Source organism: Salvelinus sp. IW2-2015, linkage group LG25 (genome assembly GCF_002910315.2).
Source record: "Salvelinus sp. IW2-2015 linkage group LG25, ASM291031v2, whole genome shotgun sequence".
NCBI classification, from domain to species: domain Eukaryota; kingdom Metazoa; phylum Chordata; class Actinopteri; order Salmoniformes; family Salmonidae; genus Salvelinus; species Salvelinus sp. IW2-2015.
This window is the reverse complement of record NC_036865.1, coordinates 19,872,636-19,887,977: the sequence shown is the minus strand read 5'-3', so window position 1 is coordinate 19,887,977 and position 15,342 is coordinate 19,872,636. Positions and strand designations below refer to the sequence as shown.

At 38.2% G+C, this 15,342-nt stretch overlaps 1 protein-coding gene across 1 annotated transcript in view; it reads right to left on the bottom strand.

Moving 5' to 3' along the window:
- The window catches only part of LOC111951958 (AT-rich interactive domain-containing protein 5B), a 64,693-nt gene extending 51,048 nt beyond the window's left edge, over nucleotides 1–13,645 (bottom strand). The window contains exons 1-3 of the mRNA XM_070434976.1: nucleotides 13,566–13,645; nucleotides 13,000–13,254; nucleotides 6,115–6,349 (exon numbers count right to left, since the gene is read on the bottom strand). Of these exons, the coding sequence (XP_070291077.1) occupies nucleotides 6,115–6,349; nucleotides 13,000–13,254; nucleotides 13,566–13,586 (511 nt within the window). The 5' untranslated portion in view covers nucleotides 13,587–13,645. The remainder of the gene's footprint in view (nucleotides 1–6,114; nucleotides 6,350–12,999; nucleotides 13,255–13,565) is intronic.
- Between the last annotated feature and the right edge of the window lie 1,697 nt (nucleotides 13,646–15,342).

Here is a 15,342-nt window from a genome sequence, read left to right as displayed (position 1 = left end):
CCTGGCCTGTACATTCTCTGTGCATTCTGGAATAAAATGGATGTGATGTTTCCTTTAAATGTACCTTTAATGGGACACAGAGTTCCCACTTTAGTCGAGGTTTACATTGGAAGGGTAGAAAACTATTCATCTGAAGATTGGGAATTGGGTCAGAGGGAATTTACATGTCATTCCTGACAAAACTTGCTGTGTATATTTCCTCAAAGCCCCCCATTGTAAATCATGGCAGACCACTGAGGGGATACAGACATAGAAAGGAACATGATTTAATATGTTTCAGTTAAGGACAGAAAGGAAAGGGGAGAAAACAACAGGCTATTCAGGACATGCATGTTTCCCATTCTAAGGACTATAATGAGAGAGGACGGGGTGGGGGCTGTCACTCAACAGAGCCCATTGTGAATTCCTGTCATTATGTAAGAACCTCTCATGTCAGCAGATCTGTACAGGGAAGCTTAAAATAAACAGTAAATAGTCTAAGCCAACTGGACCTATTTAAATAATTACATCCAGTACAATGAACAATTTACATGGATTAATGTAAGAACAACTACTGGAACATTTATTTCTACTAACTGAATAATGACATTAGTGCCATATTGATGAAACAAAGGTTTTTTTGTTCCCCAAAAAACCTTGAAGCGTTACATTTTAAAATATCCTATTAGCCCATCTGTTCATATTGATGTGTAACACAACACACAAATAACACTGACAAACTTCCTCAAAAGATCCACTATCTATGCCTCAAATAAACTGTTCACTTTTTAATGAGTTTTCACAACAATGACTGGGGGAAATGGTGGTGAGTAACAGAGCTGCTGAATAATACGGATTTACCAAGTGGCCAACACACAAAGGACGGAAATGAAATAACTGCCAGGACAACAGGACGGAAAACAGTCTATGAACTAGCCCTATGCCTTTCTTTGTTCTCCAGGGGAGAAGTATCATACTTTTTAAGAAACAACAAAACATTTCTCAAACTGTCCAAAAGTACTTCCCGAATTGGGTGATATTTTCCTCATGCAATGTAACACTTGTATGGGCAAACTAACCGTGCCATTTAAAGTATGCACATTATTCAAGACGATTTACGAATACTGCAACTTGTGATTTATGTTGAAACTTTTTTTAAACAATGTCAGTGGCAAGGCAATAATTTAACTTGAGTTTGACAGCCCTAATAACCCCCCACCGACAACAATTACATTGTTCCTATGCAGTGACTATGAATGTTAAAGCTGTTTTTAAAGTGTGGGTTGCCCGCAGTGCAGATCTGATTGAATTCCAGGCTGTAACTGTAATGTGCACAAAAAGACTGCAACTGGAGCAGCTTGAAATGCATTCATAACACAGATGGACTAATATATGTTCTCATGAAATATTCAAGGACATTATGGTGGGATGATTGGCTGGCAATAAAAACTAAAGGGTAAGGCATACTGACTCAACAAGCCTTGGCAACCTATCTAATAAAAGCCACATTGTTTATTCGCAAGCAAAATTAATGCCCCCAGGTTGAAATTAATAATGTCACTATGATGGCTTTAAGAGAAGGGTATGTGTGTGGGTGTGTGTGTGTCTGAGTATTTGGGTCTGTCTGTGGGTCCATGTTGATGTCTATTTTTATAGTTTTTTTCTGCCCAACTTTAACAAAACTAATCCAATCAAGGCAACCAGATTAGGGAATATTTGAATGGAATAATGCTCCCTCTATGTCACTAGCATAGCGTGTGAGTGTTATACTAGCTGTTTGGGATGCCTTTTATGTTCTAGAAGAGGTCACATCAATAACAAGTCTGTTGTTTCAGAGCCAGTTAATGGACAGACAAAACCCTTCACTTCCTCTGTGAGGTCACCCCTGGGATCCAAACTCATTGTTTAACAATCCACCAGCAAAGCCTCTCACCCCCTGGAGCACACAGGCAAAAAACAGCTGGAAATTACACAAATATTATCTGACATTTTGAAAGGACTAAATTACTAAACCGTTTTTGCCATCGGAATCCAAATTTGATTACAAAGCACATGCCTGCTAGGACGTGTTTTTCTGGCCAATTCAAATTCCAGGCATGCTCAAACGCTCCCCACATCTAATAGATTTTTCCACCCCGCCACACAATTTACTGCTTACACGTTTAGAATTTTTTGGCTTCCGGCCAAACTTCAGTCAAGGGAATTAATGATATGAGCAGATCAGTGAGGGAAAAACAGCTTGTGATTCTCTCTCCAACAGGTCTGAAAATAATGAAGAGAACATGCCCATAAACCAAAACCCACTGCTATCAGAGTCACACAATCAATAGAACACTCCATTGAATTACTTCAAAAGCTTTGGATAGTTCCAAGAATTAGTTTGAGGAAATTGCATAGGGGAGAGAAAATGACAAAGGGAGCGTACGGCAGCTATCGGATTAATACACAGTTGAATGAAGAATATGCTTTACAACAAGACATTCTTTCATTTCAAATCCATGCCTTTGTCTATCGGATCACAAAATATTTTTCATGGTCGGTTTTCTACCATAGTATAATAGAAAAGCAACATCAACTACAATCATATGTATATTGCCAGGATAACTCAACCCAGTGAAAGAAATCTGTTTTCTATTCTCTTTATCATTCTGCGGGTCTGTGTCAGCATAAATAATTTGGTGAACTCTGAAAGATGCTGCGAAGGTTATAATCCATCGACTGCGTCAATTTAAAATATTCCACTGAAACATTTTCTGAAGATTGCCAGTGGCTGCATCTGGACAGACATAAATAATGTATAATGCGTTATGCACTGGATTCATTATATTTCTATGGGGCACCTGTGAAACATACCATATTCATTCAAGTAGGAATGTATATGTTGGCACAGTGTTGTTAACTAGAAAGCAGCATGGTTTAATTTGCTTCCTGTAAATCATTTCATCATCGACCTCCAGCTAGGTGAGAAGTAAGAGAGGGGGGTAGAGAGAGTCAAAAATGTGACCTTGCACAATCCCTGTCATCATGTCACAGCACAAATATTACTGGGGGAAGGAGCAGCAGTTGTGAATGATGAATCATGACTAATGATCCACACATGTTCTCTCTTTCTTCTTTCTCTCTCTTAAAAGCAAGTCTAAAAAGCGGTAGATGTTCTATGTGCTATATTTCTATGCTTCCCGTTCTTAAGTTTCGTTTTTGGGTCTTTTACTTTGGGTTTTGTACACCAGCTTCAAACAGCTGAAAATGCTATATTTTTGTTTATGGAAAATATATTTCACAGCAGTTAAGATGGTACCATGATGCTCTACACCTACACTATACTTGCTTTATTTGTCACAGAAACTGAAATTAGGCGAACTATTAGAATTTTTTCAACCAGGAAATGGCGGAGCAATTTCTGCATAGAGCATCTTTAATGGTAGGAACATACAATAGATGGCTTGATGCAGATATTGATGTCACAGTTATATACTGTATGTAAAAAGCTCTAATGTAAAAAGACAACATCTAAAGCCATATGTCTTTTTCCAGATGTCCTGTACGGTAGAGAGCCCATATCACGTTATTCTTGTAACAACACATTGAGGTTGCTCCTATGTCTATCTTCCATAGAAAATAGATCTTGATCAGATAGAACACAGGTGGTCCGTTCAACACCAGATTATATTCTTACAATCTCTGTATTCCTCACTGTATTACACAACATCTCTCCGTTTCCTGTCCAGTCCACTGGAATAGAACAACAAATTTCGACAGGCCAAAAAATTGGGACAGTTCTCTTAGGGATGGATGGAAATGAATGTAAACTTTCCCTGCTAAAGCGGCATGGTGGAATTGGTTTATTTACAGCTGCAAGTCCAGATAAGTGTAATATTGCTCAGCACTCTAGAATGTGGAGAGCCTTGAAAACAGTTCATTCTTCCTCAAGATGGCACTTGAATTATAACAGCAATCTCAACTCGCTTCACACTGTTAAAAATCACTGGTCGATGCGGCGCTATAGCTAGCAGGCAAGGCAAGGGCACTCTTTCTCTAATTAATGACAGTGGAGACCTCTGTTTCCCTATCCTCTGCGAACAGAGCACGTAGCTTAGTTGCTATAATATCACATCATATATTTCACATAAAGAACAATAGCACTGTGATCCTGCTATTCATGACACATTTGTAGAGAGCATTTGTTATGCTTTCCATGCACTGTACTTCTCATTGGCTGTCTGCCAGGAAACATTAGGATACACTCACATAAAAAAATGCCTCCCTTAATAACAATAGCGCACTGTACTACCCTTTAGTGCACAATTGATTTCTATGTAACCTCTGGCAGTATCCTGTTTTTTTTATGAATAAATGGCTCAGATATTCAAGATCCAGAGAGGACATCCTCGTATTTATAACAACAATTAGCTAACAGATCATTCATGTTATGAGTAGAACTGAGCAGGCAGGAAAGCTCTTCCCGACAATAAGAAACTCATTGGGTTATAAATGATCATTTCCCCAAAATGTGAATAATGATTCAGAAACTCTAACAAAACCTACAAGGAAAGCGGCAGGACACTCAATGAACACTTGCAATATCTCTTTAATTCATATTTAATTTCAATCATCAGTTCATCATAGCTATATTGCTATCCAAACCAAAGCTCATTGGAATAGCGTGTCCTTGTTGAATGATCCCTCTCTTATCGTTAGAGAGACAACGGCAAGCTGGCAGGGGTGGGAACACATGCCACAGGGCTAGGGCTGCTGGTGCCCTGCCAGGGGAGTACTGCTGACCCGGCACATTCAGCAGGCAGCCAGGGAGATACTCCACTGGAGGGACAAGTGCATTTACACACAGCCTGATGGAGTCATTAACGGCCACATCACTCATTAGCATCATACAGCCACAGAGAATATTAGAAGGTGACGAGACTGACTGACATCAAATAAATCTATACAGCTGTTTTTATCCCTCTGTTATTTCCTGTTATGACTAATACACAATCACTACACACACACACACACACATAGAGAAGCACTGACACACACGCGCGCACACACACTATTGATTCCTCATGTCGTAGAACGACAAAGCGGCCATTATTGATTCTCCAATCCACTTTCTCTTTAGAATCTAACGATATAGAGTGTATTCAAGGGCAATATAACACTCAAAGGCAAAAACAAGCAAGCTCTCCAGCTACTAAAGGATTTATGAATCATCCACAACCCCCAAACAATAACAACTATCAATAACACATTCTGAAGGGGCCTTTTCTCTATTTTGTTGCTTGTTTCAGTCATTCTCTAGTCAAATGTTTTTTTGGTAATGGAAAATTATTAATTGCAAAACATTACAGCAGTATCTCTAGAAAGTGCCAATAATATGGTGATGATGTTGGGCCCAATCCCAAATTGATACAACTATGTGTGACTATACCTTATATCTTGTATTGATGTCAATGGGAGATTTTTGCAAAAAAGTTGAAGTTATCTGTAGTCAGTATTCTGTTAACTACGACTAAAAAGAGAAACCCAAATCGAAAAATATGAAATTGGAGTTAGAGAATACTGAATGTGTCATTAACATTCTATGACAATTATGCTGCTTCACTATCATCTGAAGGGGGGAAAACATACAGTTCTTCAAAGGGAATATTAAGTCCTTCACAGTTCTTTTGTTAAATAAACTTTTTTTTTATATCAGCAAGGATTAGCATGACTCATCAGCCTCCTTCATATCTTGTGATTCATGTTCTTTTCATTGCAGCAGTGAAATACCACAATGCAGCTATCAAATACCTCAATGACATTAATGGTACAAATTAAGGATGCCAGAGGTTTAAGGCAATTATACAGGAATGTACATGCAATTATAACTGTAACATGAGCAAAAATAAATGCATAATGAATTTTTTTTGATTGGTCATAAATGTGTTAGTGCATTCATGTGGTTCTAACAGTGATGTGTGATCCAAACTGGTAACTATACAAAGCCTTCATCTATAAGAGGCTTATAAGTATTAACAAATGGTTAAAGTTCCAGGTATAACTGAAATGTTATGGTCAGAATTCTAGTACTTATTCTGACTACTCATAGACAGACAAATAAAATAGCTTGAGAGACAGGAAAACAGTTGTCCTCACCCAATTGAGCCCTCTCCCTTTGGATGTCTCTGAAGTTGAGGCCGCTGGTGAAGGTGCTCTCCCTGTATCTGTGGAGGGCCTCTCTGCGCCCATTGGCACCCAGCTCCCTCAGGACAGAGGGCTTCAGAGGCGCTGCCCGCAGTCCGTGGGACCATCCCGAAAACTCTGGGACTGTCCACTTCACCAGGTCTTCCAACCGAACAATCACCTTCTCTGACACAGCAATGACCTCGTGCTATAAGAGAGACAAGAGAAGGAGGACAGGGAGTGTGAGGTCAGGAGGGGAAAAAATTACAGGGATATGTCAATTCATAACACCATCTTAAGACTATTATAAGAGTTAGTATTAGAGATGGGGTCATACAGACGTAGGATCATAATTTGAGCCAGTTTGTTACAGCAGGAAACYAATCTTGCAGCAAAAGGAATGTGAATTATCATTATATTATAATTAATTGACTTTTTTGTAGGGGTTGATACATTTTTCAAAAGGGAAAATCAAGTCTGAAATTTAAAAGTGGAAATTACAAAGCCTTTTGAAACCTCTAATACACTACAAGTTTTACATCTCCTGTGATCAAATTAAGATCCTACATCTGCCGCTTGCCATGGTAACCAGGGTGAACTTTTCTAAGCAACCTTTTGTTCAAATGTAATACTCTAGAGAGTCTACAACCCTTGAACAAGTTGTGTTCCTGGTTCTTTCAACCTTTTGAGGCAAACTAAAATAACTTTTTTGATCTATCCCTATTGAGGAATTGCAACTCCAATGGAAAAATTGTGGCATAGAAATGTTGAAATGTGGTTCCATTTTGAGGAGTAATGGGCTTGTTATCCGGCCGGAGTGGTAGGAGATTGTTATTAAGCTGCAGAATCTGGAGGACAGATGTGTCCATATGGAGAAACACGCTTTTTAACGTTTACCTTGCAACAGTCTGTACACCTCTCCCCTGAAGCAACCTRTAAAGGGATAGTTCAGGATTTTGACAAGGAAGCCCTTTGTCTACTTATCCAGAGTCAGATGATCTTTTGGATACCATTTTTATGTATCTGCGTCCAGTATGAAGGAAGTTAGAGGCAGTTTCGCGAGCCAATCATAACTAGCGGTAGCGTAATGACTGGAAGTCTACTGTACTTCCCAAAGATTTTCTGTCATTGCACTAATGATTGTTAGCAATTGCGCTAACGCTAGTTAGCAACTTCATTCAAACTACACGCAGAGACATAAAAATGGTATCCACGAGTTCATCTGACTCTCATTATGGGCCTCATTGCCAAAATCCAGAACTATCCCTTTAAGCATTCACACACACACACACACACATACAGTGACTTTATTACGTTTCATACAGAGTAAATTTGCACAATGTCAGTTCCACACCGCTAACAAAACTGAGTTAATCAAAAACAAAGCTGTAAATAAGAAAAGCTGCGATGGTTAGCTTCCTATATCTGTGTCTTCTTAGTAAACGCAAACATAAACATTATTATATAAACTCCTATAATGTGCTGTCAAGTGGTGGTTGGTTGGTGGTTGAAACTGTTTGCTGGCATCATGACTGTCTTCTTTTTAAAAGGAAGACATTTAAATGACATAGAACTCCATTTTAGCACCAATCAACAGCAGACASTAGAAATTGTTAAGCAGTGATGCCTGCAGCCAAAAACATCCTCTGGAATTCTTCTTGTGCTTTGATACAGTTGACTAAGTAAACATACTAAACTGGTAACTCATAGGAGTATACATTATATTTAATACTACGTTACTCAGAAGATTTCACAATGGACTTTCTACAGTTAACATCTTAGGTCTTGAATGAGTGTCTTCATAACATACCGTATAGCAACGGTTCCCAAACTTTTCTGGCCCGCGACCCCATTTTAATATTTAAAAAAGTCTGCAACCCAACCATGTAAAAATAAGTTATGTAATCAACGGCTAATATTTACTTTGGGCTATGCCAGTCTATTACAAATCAGTCTGACAGTATTTTTGACAGTATTTCAACATGAAGACGATATGGTTTGAAGTGACTGAAATACATCAGAAAGGTATTGGGAAGTTCAGAAGATCATCAGGCAAAACTTTTGTATGATCTGTGTAGAAGTCTGATTTAGTGCCTGGTCTTGTCCACTCGGTTCTAACGGCTTGTGGGCATACTAGAGGGAAAAAGTATGTACATACGTGAGTCTTATCTTTCAGTGAAGGGGTCATAATATTTTGTAGCTTAAACCATTCAAAAGATAGAGCCACATTTGTAGGAAGAAAACAGAAACCGCTCTGTTTACTACAACCACATCTAGCAGCTACCGGAGGCTACTAACGTAACCCCGGTTCTATGAACCAAAATMTATCTCGCAACCCCACTTTCAAATCAGGCGACCCCTAGTTTGGAAAACCCTGCTGTATAGTTTCCTCACAGAAAGAAAAAATGTAACTGCATGTTTCCCAAACATCATTCAATTGTATGTGACGTGTGGGTGTCAAACTATCCTGTTTTGTGATGTGTTTCACTCGAGTGCAACAGGTGATTGCCATTCAACAGCTGTCATGACATTATATTATGAGTTCAAAAACACAACACACATTTAAATGCAGTGAAACACCCACACTGAGTTACCATAAAGAGTTAAGGTACTGATAGTGGAAGGAAGTGGAAGATAAAACCACCAAGCTGCATATAGGTCAGAGGTCTCTGTAGGCTACCAATGGGAAGATGTGACACTTCAAATAAAACAATTCACAAGAGAGGTTGTTGSTATATCATTTTTGCAGACTGCAAATAAAGGTTGATATTGTGACTAGGCTTACAACAATCTCAGTGGTTTATGGAGCAATAATATTACAATGTGATTTATTACATTTATTCATGATAGTACAGCAAATAGTACAGCAGATATGACCCCTTTTTTACTTTACAACAAATAATGCATGAGGGCTTATATAACATGTATGGAATGTCAACTGTGTAATTGATAGAAAGGTGTGCTTTTATGACTTAAAATTCAACAATTGTGCTATGATTTCATGATCTCTAAATGTCCATAAAATCCATATTATTCCATATCATTCTGTGAAAAGAGCACCACAGTACTTGAACAGTAAGGGACATTCCTAAATGTCACCATTGTAGGGCAAAGCGGTACATTTGTTGGACAGGCCTTTCAGTTAAGAGTCAGAGTCTCACAGGCAGCCCCTGTCATGCTGCGAAGGTTTCAGTCTGGTGGCTCAGGGGGTCAACCCAGGAATTCCTTGGGCCAAAAGGAGATTAGTAATTGAGTAATGGACATGGTGACATGAACAATGCTCTTTGGTGCACTAGGCTGAGAGAGTGAAACGCAATATGAGTTCATTATCTTTCCTCCTCAACACTGACCTTGGATACAGTGACTCAAGACAAACTCAACCACCTAAAAATGAGCACAGGAGAGGCTAGGGTCTGATGTATTCTACTGAAACTATTTTAAATTAGAACTTGGTTAAATAGTTGTTATATGTTGTCACAATATATATGCCTGAAAGATATTGGCGTTCTGATTTCTGCCATAAACTATAAGCAGCTACTATGTTGTTTTGTACAGTGTGTAATTTCAAAAATACTTTAAACACACACAGAACTGAATACTATTTGACTTATTTTGACTGTGGGGTGTATAACCACAGACTAAATCATATTAGGCTGAAGCAGTGCTATGAGCATTCACTAAAGAATAAAAATATGCTAAGTACATTCTCTGGAAACAGCTCATCTGTGGTTTCAGTCCTCTAAGGTTATAATGATCCACTATAGCTTGGGGCTTTAGAGTCATGCATTATGGGAAATGTGTTTGATGTTAAAGTGGTTTGTCAATGACAAGGTGTAAACCAATCCAAAGAGCACCAATTCTTCATGTGTTGAGGGAAAAAACACTGTATATCATTACATATATCACAGAATAGCGGCATATAAGAACACATTTATGTGTATGGAAATAACATAAACCAAAATTATATGTTTTTTTACTTTGAAGTGCATGACATTCAGTTTAAATTACATTTTAAATTATCCCCAGTACTGCCCTAAAAACCTGACAATAATTTACATGTATTTTCGAAACGCAAAAGGAATTCACTTGAGGGCAACGTTTCCGACTTAATGGCTTGTTCTCCAGTGGAGGGATAGGTTTCACCCCCCACCCCCCCACCCAAACCTTAATTACTGACATTGTTGGGTGAATAGGGTGATTTGGTATCATGCTCACTGACCAGTATAAATCTTACATAAGTCTTTATAAAATCTTCTATTGAGCTATTGGTTGTATATCTGGACTTCCAGATAACATAACTGAAAAAAACATTCCTATGGCTAGAATTACTTTTGGTAAACATACTCCCTCCAGGAAAATCAGAGAAGAAGAAAATAAACAACATATAATCTGATTTCCCTATTTACAGGTTCTCAGCACACAAACACCACAAGCATGGATTTTTGCCATAAACCAAAGCTGATTCTGGACAGATGCCACCATTTCTTTCTACTGCAATCAATACAACTGCTGCAGTCACTGCTCTCATACCTCACTGCTTTGTCATTTACAGGAATAGAGTGGCAAACAAGAAGTGACATCACAGATAATAACAAATTATTAGTGTATGAACAGGAAATACCAGACTACTTGCCAATTTTCTATTTCCACGATGGGTACCTTAAGCAGGACACCGATAAGGCCCAAGCAATTAGCTGTAGCAGCATTGAAATCGTTGTAGCAGTAAGTGTTATCTAAAAAAGCTCTCTTGAAACATGAGCCAAAAAAAGACAGCGTATTGAGCCAACATGTACCGGAGGGGGGCGTTGAGGGCAAGACTTAATACTGTGTCACTGCTTTGCAAGAAGCGGTTCTCAGACCACAGAATGCAGAGACGCAAATAGAGGTTGTATCATAATGGGTGCGCCACATAACACAATGCCTTTATACATAGCATGCGGTCAGTCTTTATGGTAGAGTAGAAGGGTTGTCAGCGAAAGCAAAATGAGCACAGTAGGACATGGGTTTCTCTTGTCCCTGCCTACACTGGGAGGGGCAAAGAGCATACAAATACCCAGGCCTGAGGGGAAATGACATAATATGTTGAGCATTGAACTCAAGAAGGGATATCCAGAGAGATTTATAACCTCCTTTTATCCCACTGAGAAAATGACTTGTTATTGTATTCATGACATGAGCACATTTGTGCTGTAGATAAGTAGTATTACACGTACCCATTAGTCAGAGGCTATAACTACCACGTATATCTTACAAACTGAAAGCTGTCTCGGGCTAAGCGGATTTGCATATTAGGGCAGTCATAAAATAAAGATCATTAACTGACTGGTAATAACTGCAGCCAGTTACTTGTTTGAGTAAAATTCCAATGTAATCTTTATAGGGCAATTTGCTGAGAACATCAAGTTTAAAATCACATTTAAGGGGGTCGTCGGCATCAACATCACACTTTTAGATGTCATCGTATGTTGTGTCATACTCTACTTCAGCTCTGCTCTAGGCTATTGCTATAACTATCAATTTCCAACTGCCAACACTCTGGAGTCACTCTGTCCTTTGATCTTGGAAGGAGTCAAATAATATTGTCCAGATATCCAATCGTGTGTGATGTTACCACTTTGCAATGCAAATCAGGCTTCTCAAGGGGTGGGGCTGACTTGTCCCTTATTGCACAAGCYTGTTTCATAATGATGGACTGTGTATGCACTCAAAGTATTTACAAAGTCATTACATTGTGTTAAAGGCTAATGCAAAGTAAGGATTTGGATGATTCTAGTTGAGTGAAGAAAATAAAAGGTTTCAATTACATGTATTCATAGCAGTGTACACTATAAGGAAATATGATAGCTACTGTATTACACAAGAGGACCATCAGCAGGGGGAAAGTAGGTTTCTATGTTTGCATTGCTAATCAAATACAAACTAGGCTTTGTCCTTCCTAAATGACATATGCAACCACTGGCATATTTCATATGACCTCAAAATCAAGTAAGAGCATAGTGAAATGTGTTTCGGTAGAATTGCCTATTTGGGTAGGCTACAGTAGCATATAGCAAATGTTTGATTGTTTATATACCCCACAATAAATTAATATACAAAACCAAGATTTGTCGCTCTATGCGGTTATGAAATGTGATACAGGCGTCATATTTAGCCACTTAACAAAATACCTCAGTTAATCATATTGCCAATGGCAACATATCAGACTACAGTAAATGTTATTTTAACATAATCAGTAAATGTTATTTTATAACGCTTTGTCATTTCGACCTGTCCTAATCTCTGAATAAGAGGGCAGAACGTTTGAGCTGACAACAATATCATATTGTTAGGAATGCGAATGATTTCATGGAAATTATGCAAATTGAGAACAAGTCAGACGTGCTAGCACTCGTCTTCAATAGGTTGTGTGCGCTTATTCAGCAGCCATTCATATGATATGATATGATGAAAGATTATATTTATGGTGTTGTTGAATCGAGGCGTTTTGATCTCATATGCTTTACCATTTCGCAATTTCAGTCAATATCACCGTTTGACACGCATCATGAAGAAATAAAATGACATAGCCAGCGCGCTGGACTTCTAGGGGATTTTTCTTCCCCTAATACAATCAACCTCATACAGCGCACGAGCGTTATTACGCACAGCTGGATACGATTGAACTGCACATTCAGCAGTTGACACAATGAGGAACAAATAGGCTAAGCAGTCAATAACACTGTAATAGACAGAAACATTATGCAGTTTGCGATGGATCAATGTGGGTATCACATAATGCATGCACGTTATACAACGAATGACCAAAGAATGCAGAAAATGCCACATCGATGTATCAACAGAATGTTTGAAGGTTATTACCTCTCCATGACTAACTGTCCTTCCCAAGGGAGTATCTTCGGGTAAGAAATAAAGTTTTGAGCTTGATAAAAGTTGCTTAGTAGTTCTTTCCTCCCACAACAGCTGTAGCTCCGCTATGCAAATTGGATCCCCGGGTTTACATCTTACGAAGAAAAAGTCTCCGAGGGACAGAATCCTTGGTTTACCGTCCCGGTGAAATTTAAAAGCCTTGTAGAATATGTARGGTCCGTGTAAACCGCAAGACGAGCCTACCCACTGTGGAGAAAATAGCAATAAGCAACTTAATGAATGAGTTATTCAAATTCAAAAATGTGGAAACATTGAATGGGACGACATGCGCAATGACTATGGCTTGACAAGTCATTAAATTACGCACAAAATACCACCTGCATCTGATTTTAGGACTGATTTAGAACCATGTAACTATATATTTACTTATTCTAATATGATGTAAAAACAACAAAAACACCAAAGAATTGTAAATGAGCTGCAAACACAAAGATTTGTCTCCAAATTGTTAARATCATGCGAAAATAGAATATGTTGGTGTATGATTATAATGTTACCTTGAGTGAGTTAGGCTCCATCTCGACGTTCTGAATTGATTAAACTCAACACGCTCTCCAAACTTGTTGGCTTGAATGGATTGCCGAAGGTCCTGTAAGAACCCTATATTTATTTTAAGTTTGAAAGCTCTTTGTGGATAATATTAAACCCTTACAAAAATATTTAGTTACTCCGAAATTACCAAATGCATGGCTTTTGTAGCTGTGCATAAATTAAACTAATAAGAATCAACATTGGATAATATTGTGCCCATAAAATCGTCCCTTTTCAATCAGGAGAACCACATATGTCCATTAATATCATTTGAATTCGACAAAAATAACTATGAGATTAACACTGTGCACCAGTCGGATAATTTCTCAATAGTGTATTTAAGTTATGTGCAATGGAAAAAGATTGTGTTACCTTATAATTTTTAAGAAATCTATTTGAATGTCTATCTCTTCCAGGACCTGTGTAAAGATCGTTTGTATGAAAGAACATTTCTCACAGTAATGATACAAGGGCGCTCGCTCTGGATTCCTCAAAGAAACACTCTGAACTAGTTAAAAAAGCTATCAAACGTTTTCTCAAAGGTAGTCTAATGTGGGAACAAAGTCGTTCGGTTGTGCTCTCGAACGAAGTAGCCTATAAATAATAAGTGACAAATGTTCAAAGACACATTTGGCCGAGTTGGTAAATCCTAGCGTCACGAGTGCCTACGGACATTTATGAAGCATACCATTATACTGAAATAACAAGCATAGCCTCTCTTATTAGGTTACAGGCTGTGCATAGGCTATAGGCTAATCTCTATTGTGCTGAGAACCGATATGCAATAATCGATTAGGAGGACTATTATTATTTGAGATGTGAGACTTGTAAAACATGCCTGATATTTTTCTACGGTTTTAAAATCAGTTGAACCTTTAAACGGAGAACTGTGTAGGGGAGAGACCGGGGGTAACAATTTTGGGATTCATCTCTTACACTGAGGTAGATATTTCCTACGATTTGTGCAAGTTTCAAACAAATGTAGCTAAAGGGACTCATACTAGAACCGTTTGTTAATTAACACGATTGTCAATGGTGATTTGACTTACGATCATGAGAAGTGGTTATTGCTGATTGAATGGGTCATTCATTCATCGACTCCAGCTGCCAACTGTTTTTTCATTCGTTATCCACCCTTGCCCCCCCCTCACCGGGAATAAGATCAGAGCAACAGCGACATATGACAACGGCTATTTTTAAGCGCAGTTTTATGCAGTAAATTCTTTGAAATTATGGAGGCAGGGCGTATTGATCCTATTCCAGTTATCAGCATTACTTTTTTTCTTTTCAGAAATTGACTGATTTGGGGAAAGTGACTTAAAGCTTTTAGTCAGTGAGTGTATAAAAAAGACACCAACAGATAAAATGACTGACATTATACAGTATGCAGTCCAACTTGTACTGTTGTTGACCCACAATTACATTGTTCCCGTGACACAAAATAATTTTTTAAAGTGTTGCTGTTAATTAGACAATAATAAACATGTTTATGACTACTTTAGATTTCAATGAAAGGTTGCAACTTCTCTGGGAAGACATAATGTGAGTTTTCTGCAGTATGTTTTTACTACAGTGTAGGTTTAGATTGAATCATGCCCTCAGTCTCACTATTCACTATTATCTTTCCTGAATCTCCAACTCATTTAAATGACAAAATCAATGGACCTTTATTAACGACAGAGGACATAATGAAGTTCCTGGTCAATCAATGAGACTACTTTGCCCCTTATCTAGTAATTGAAT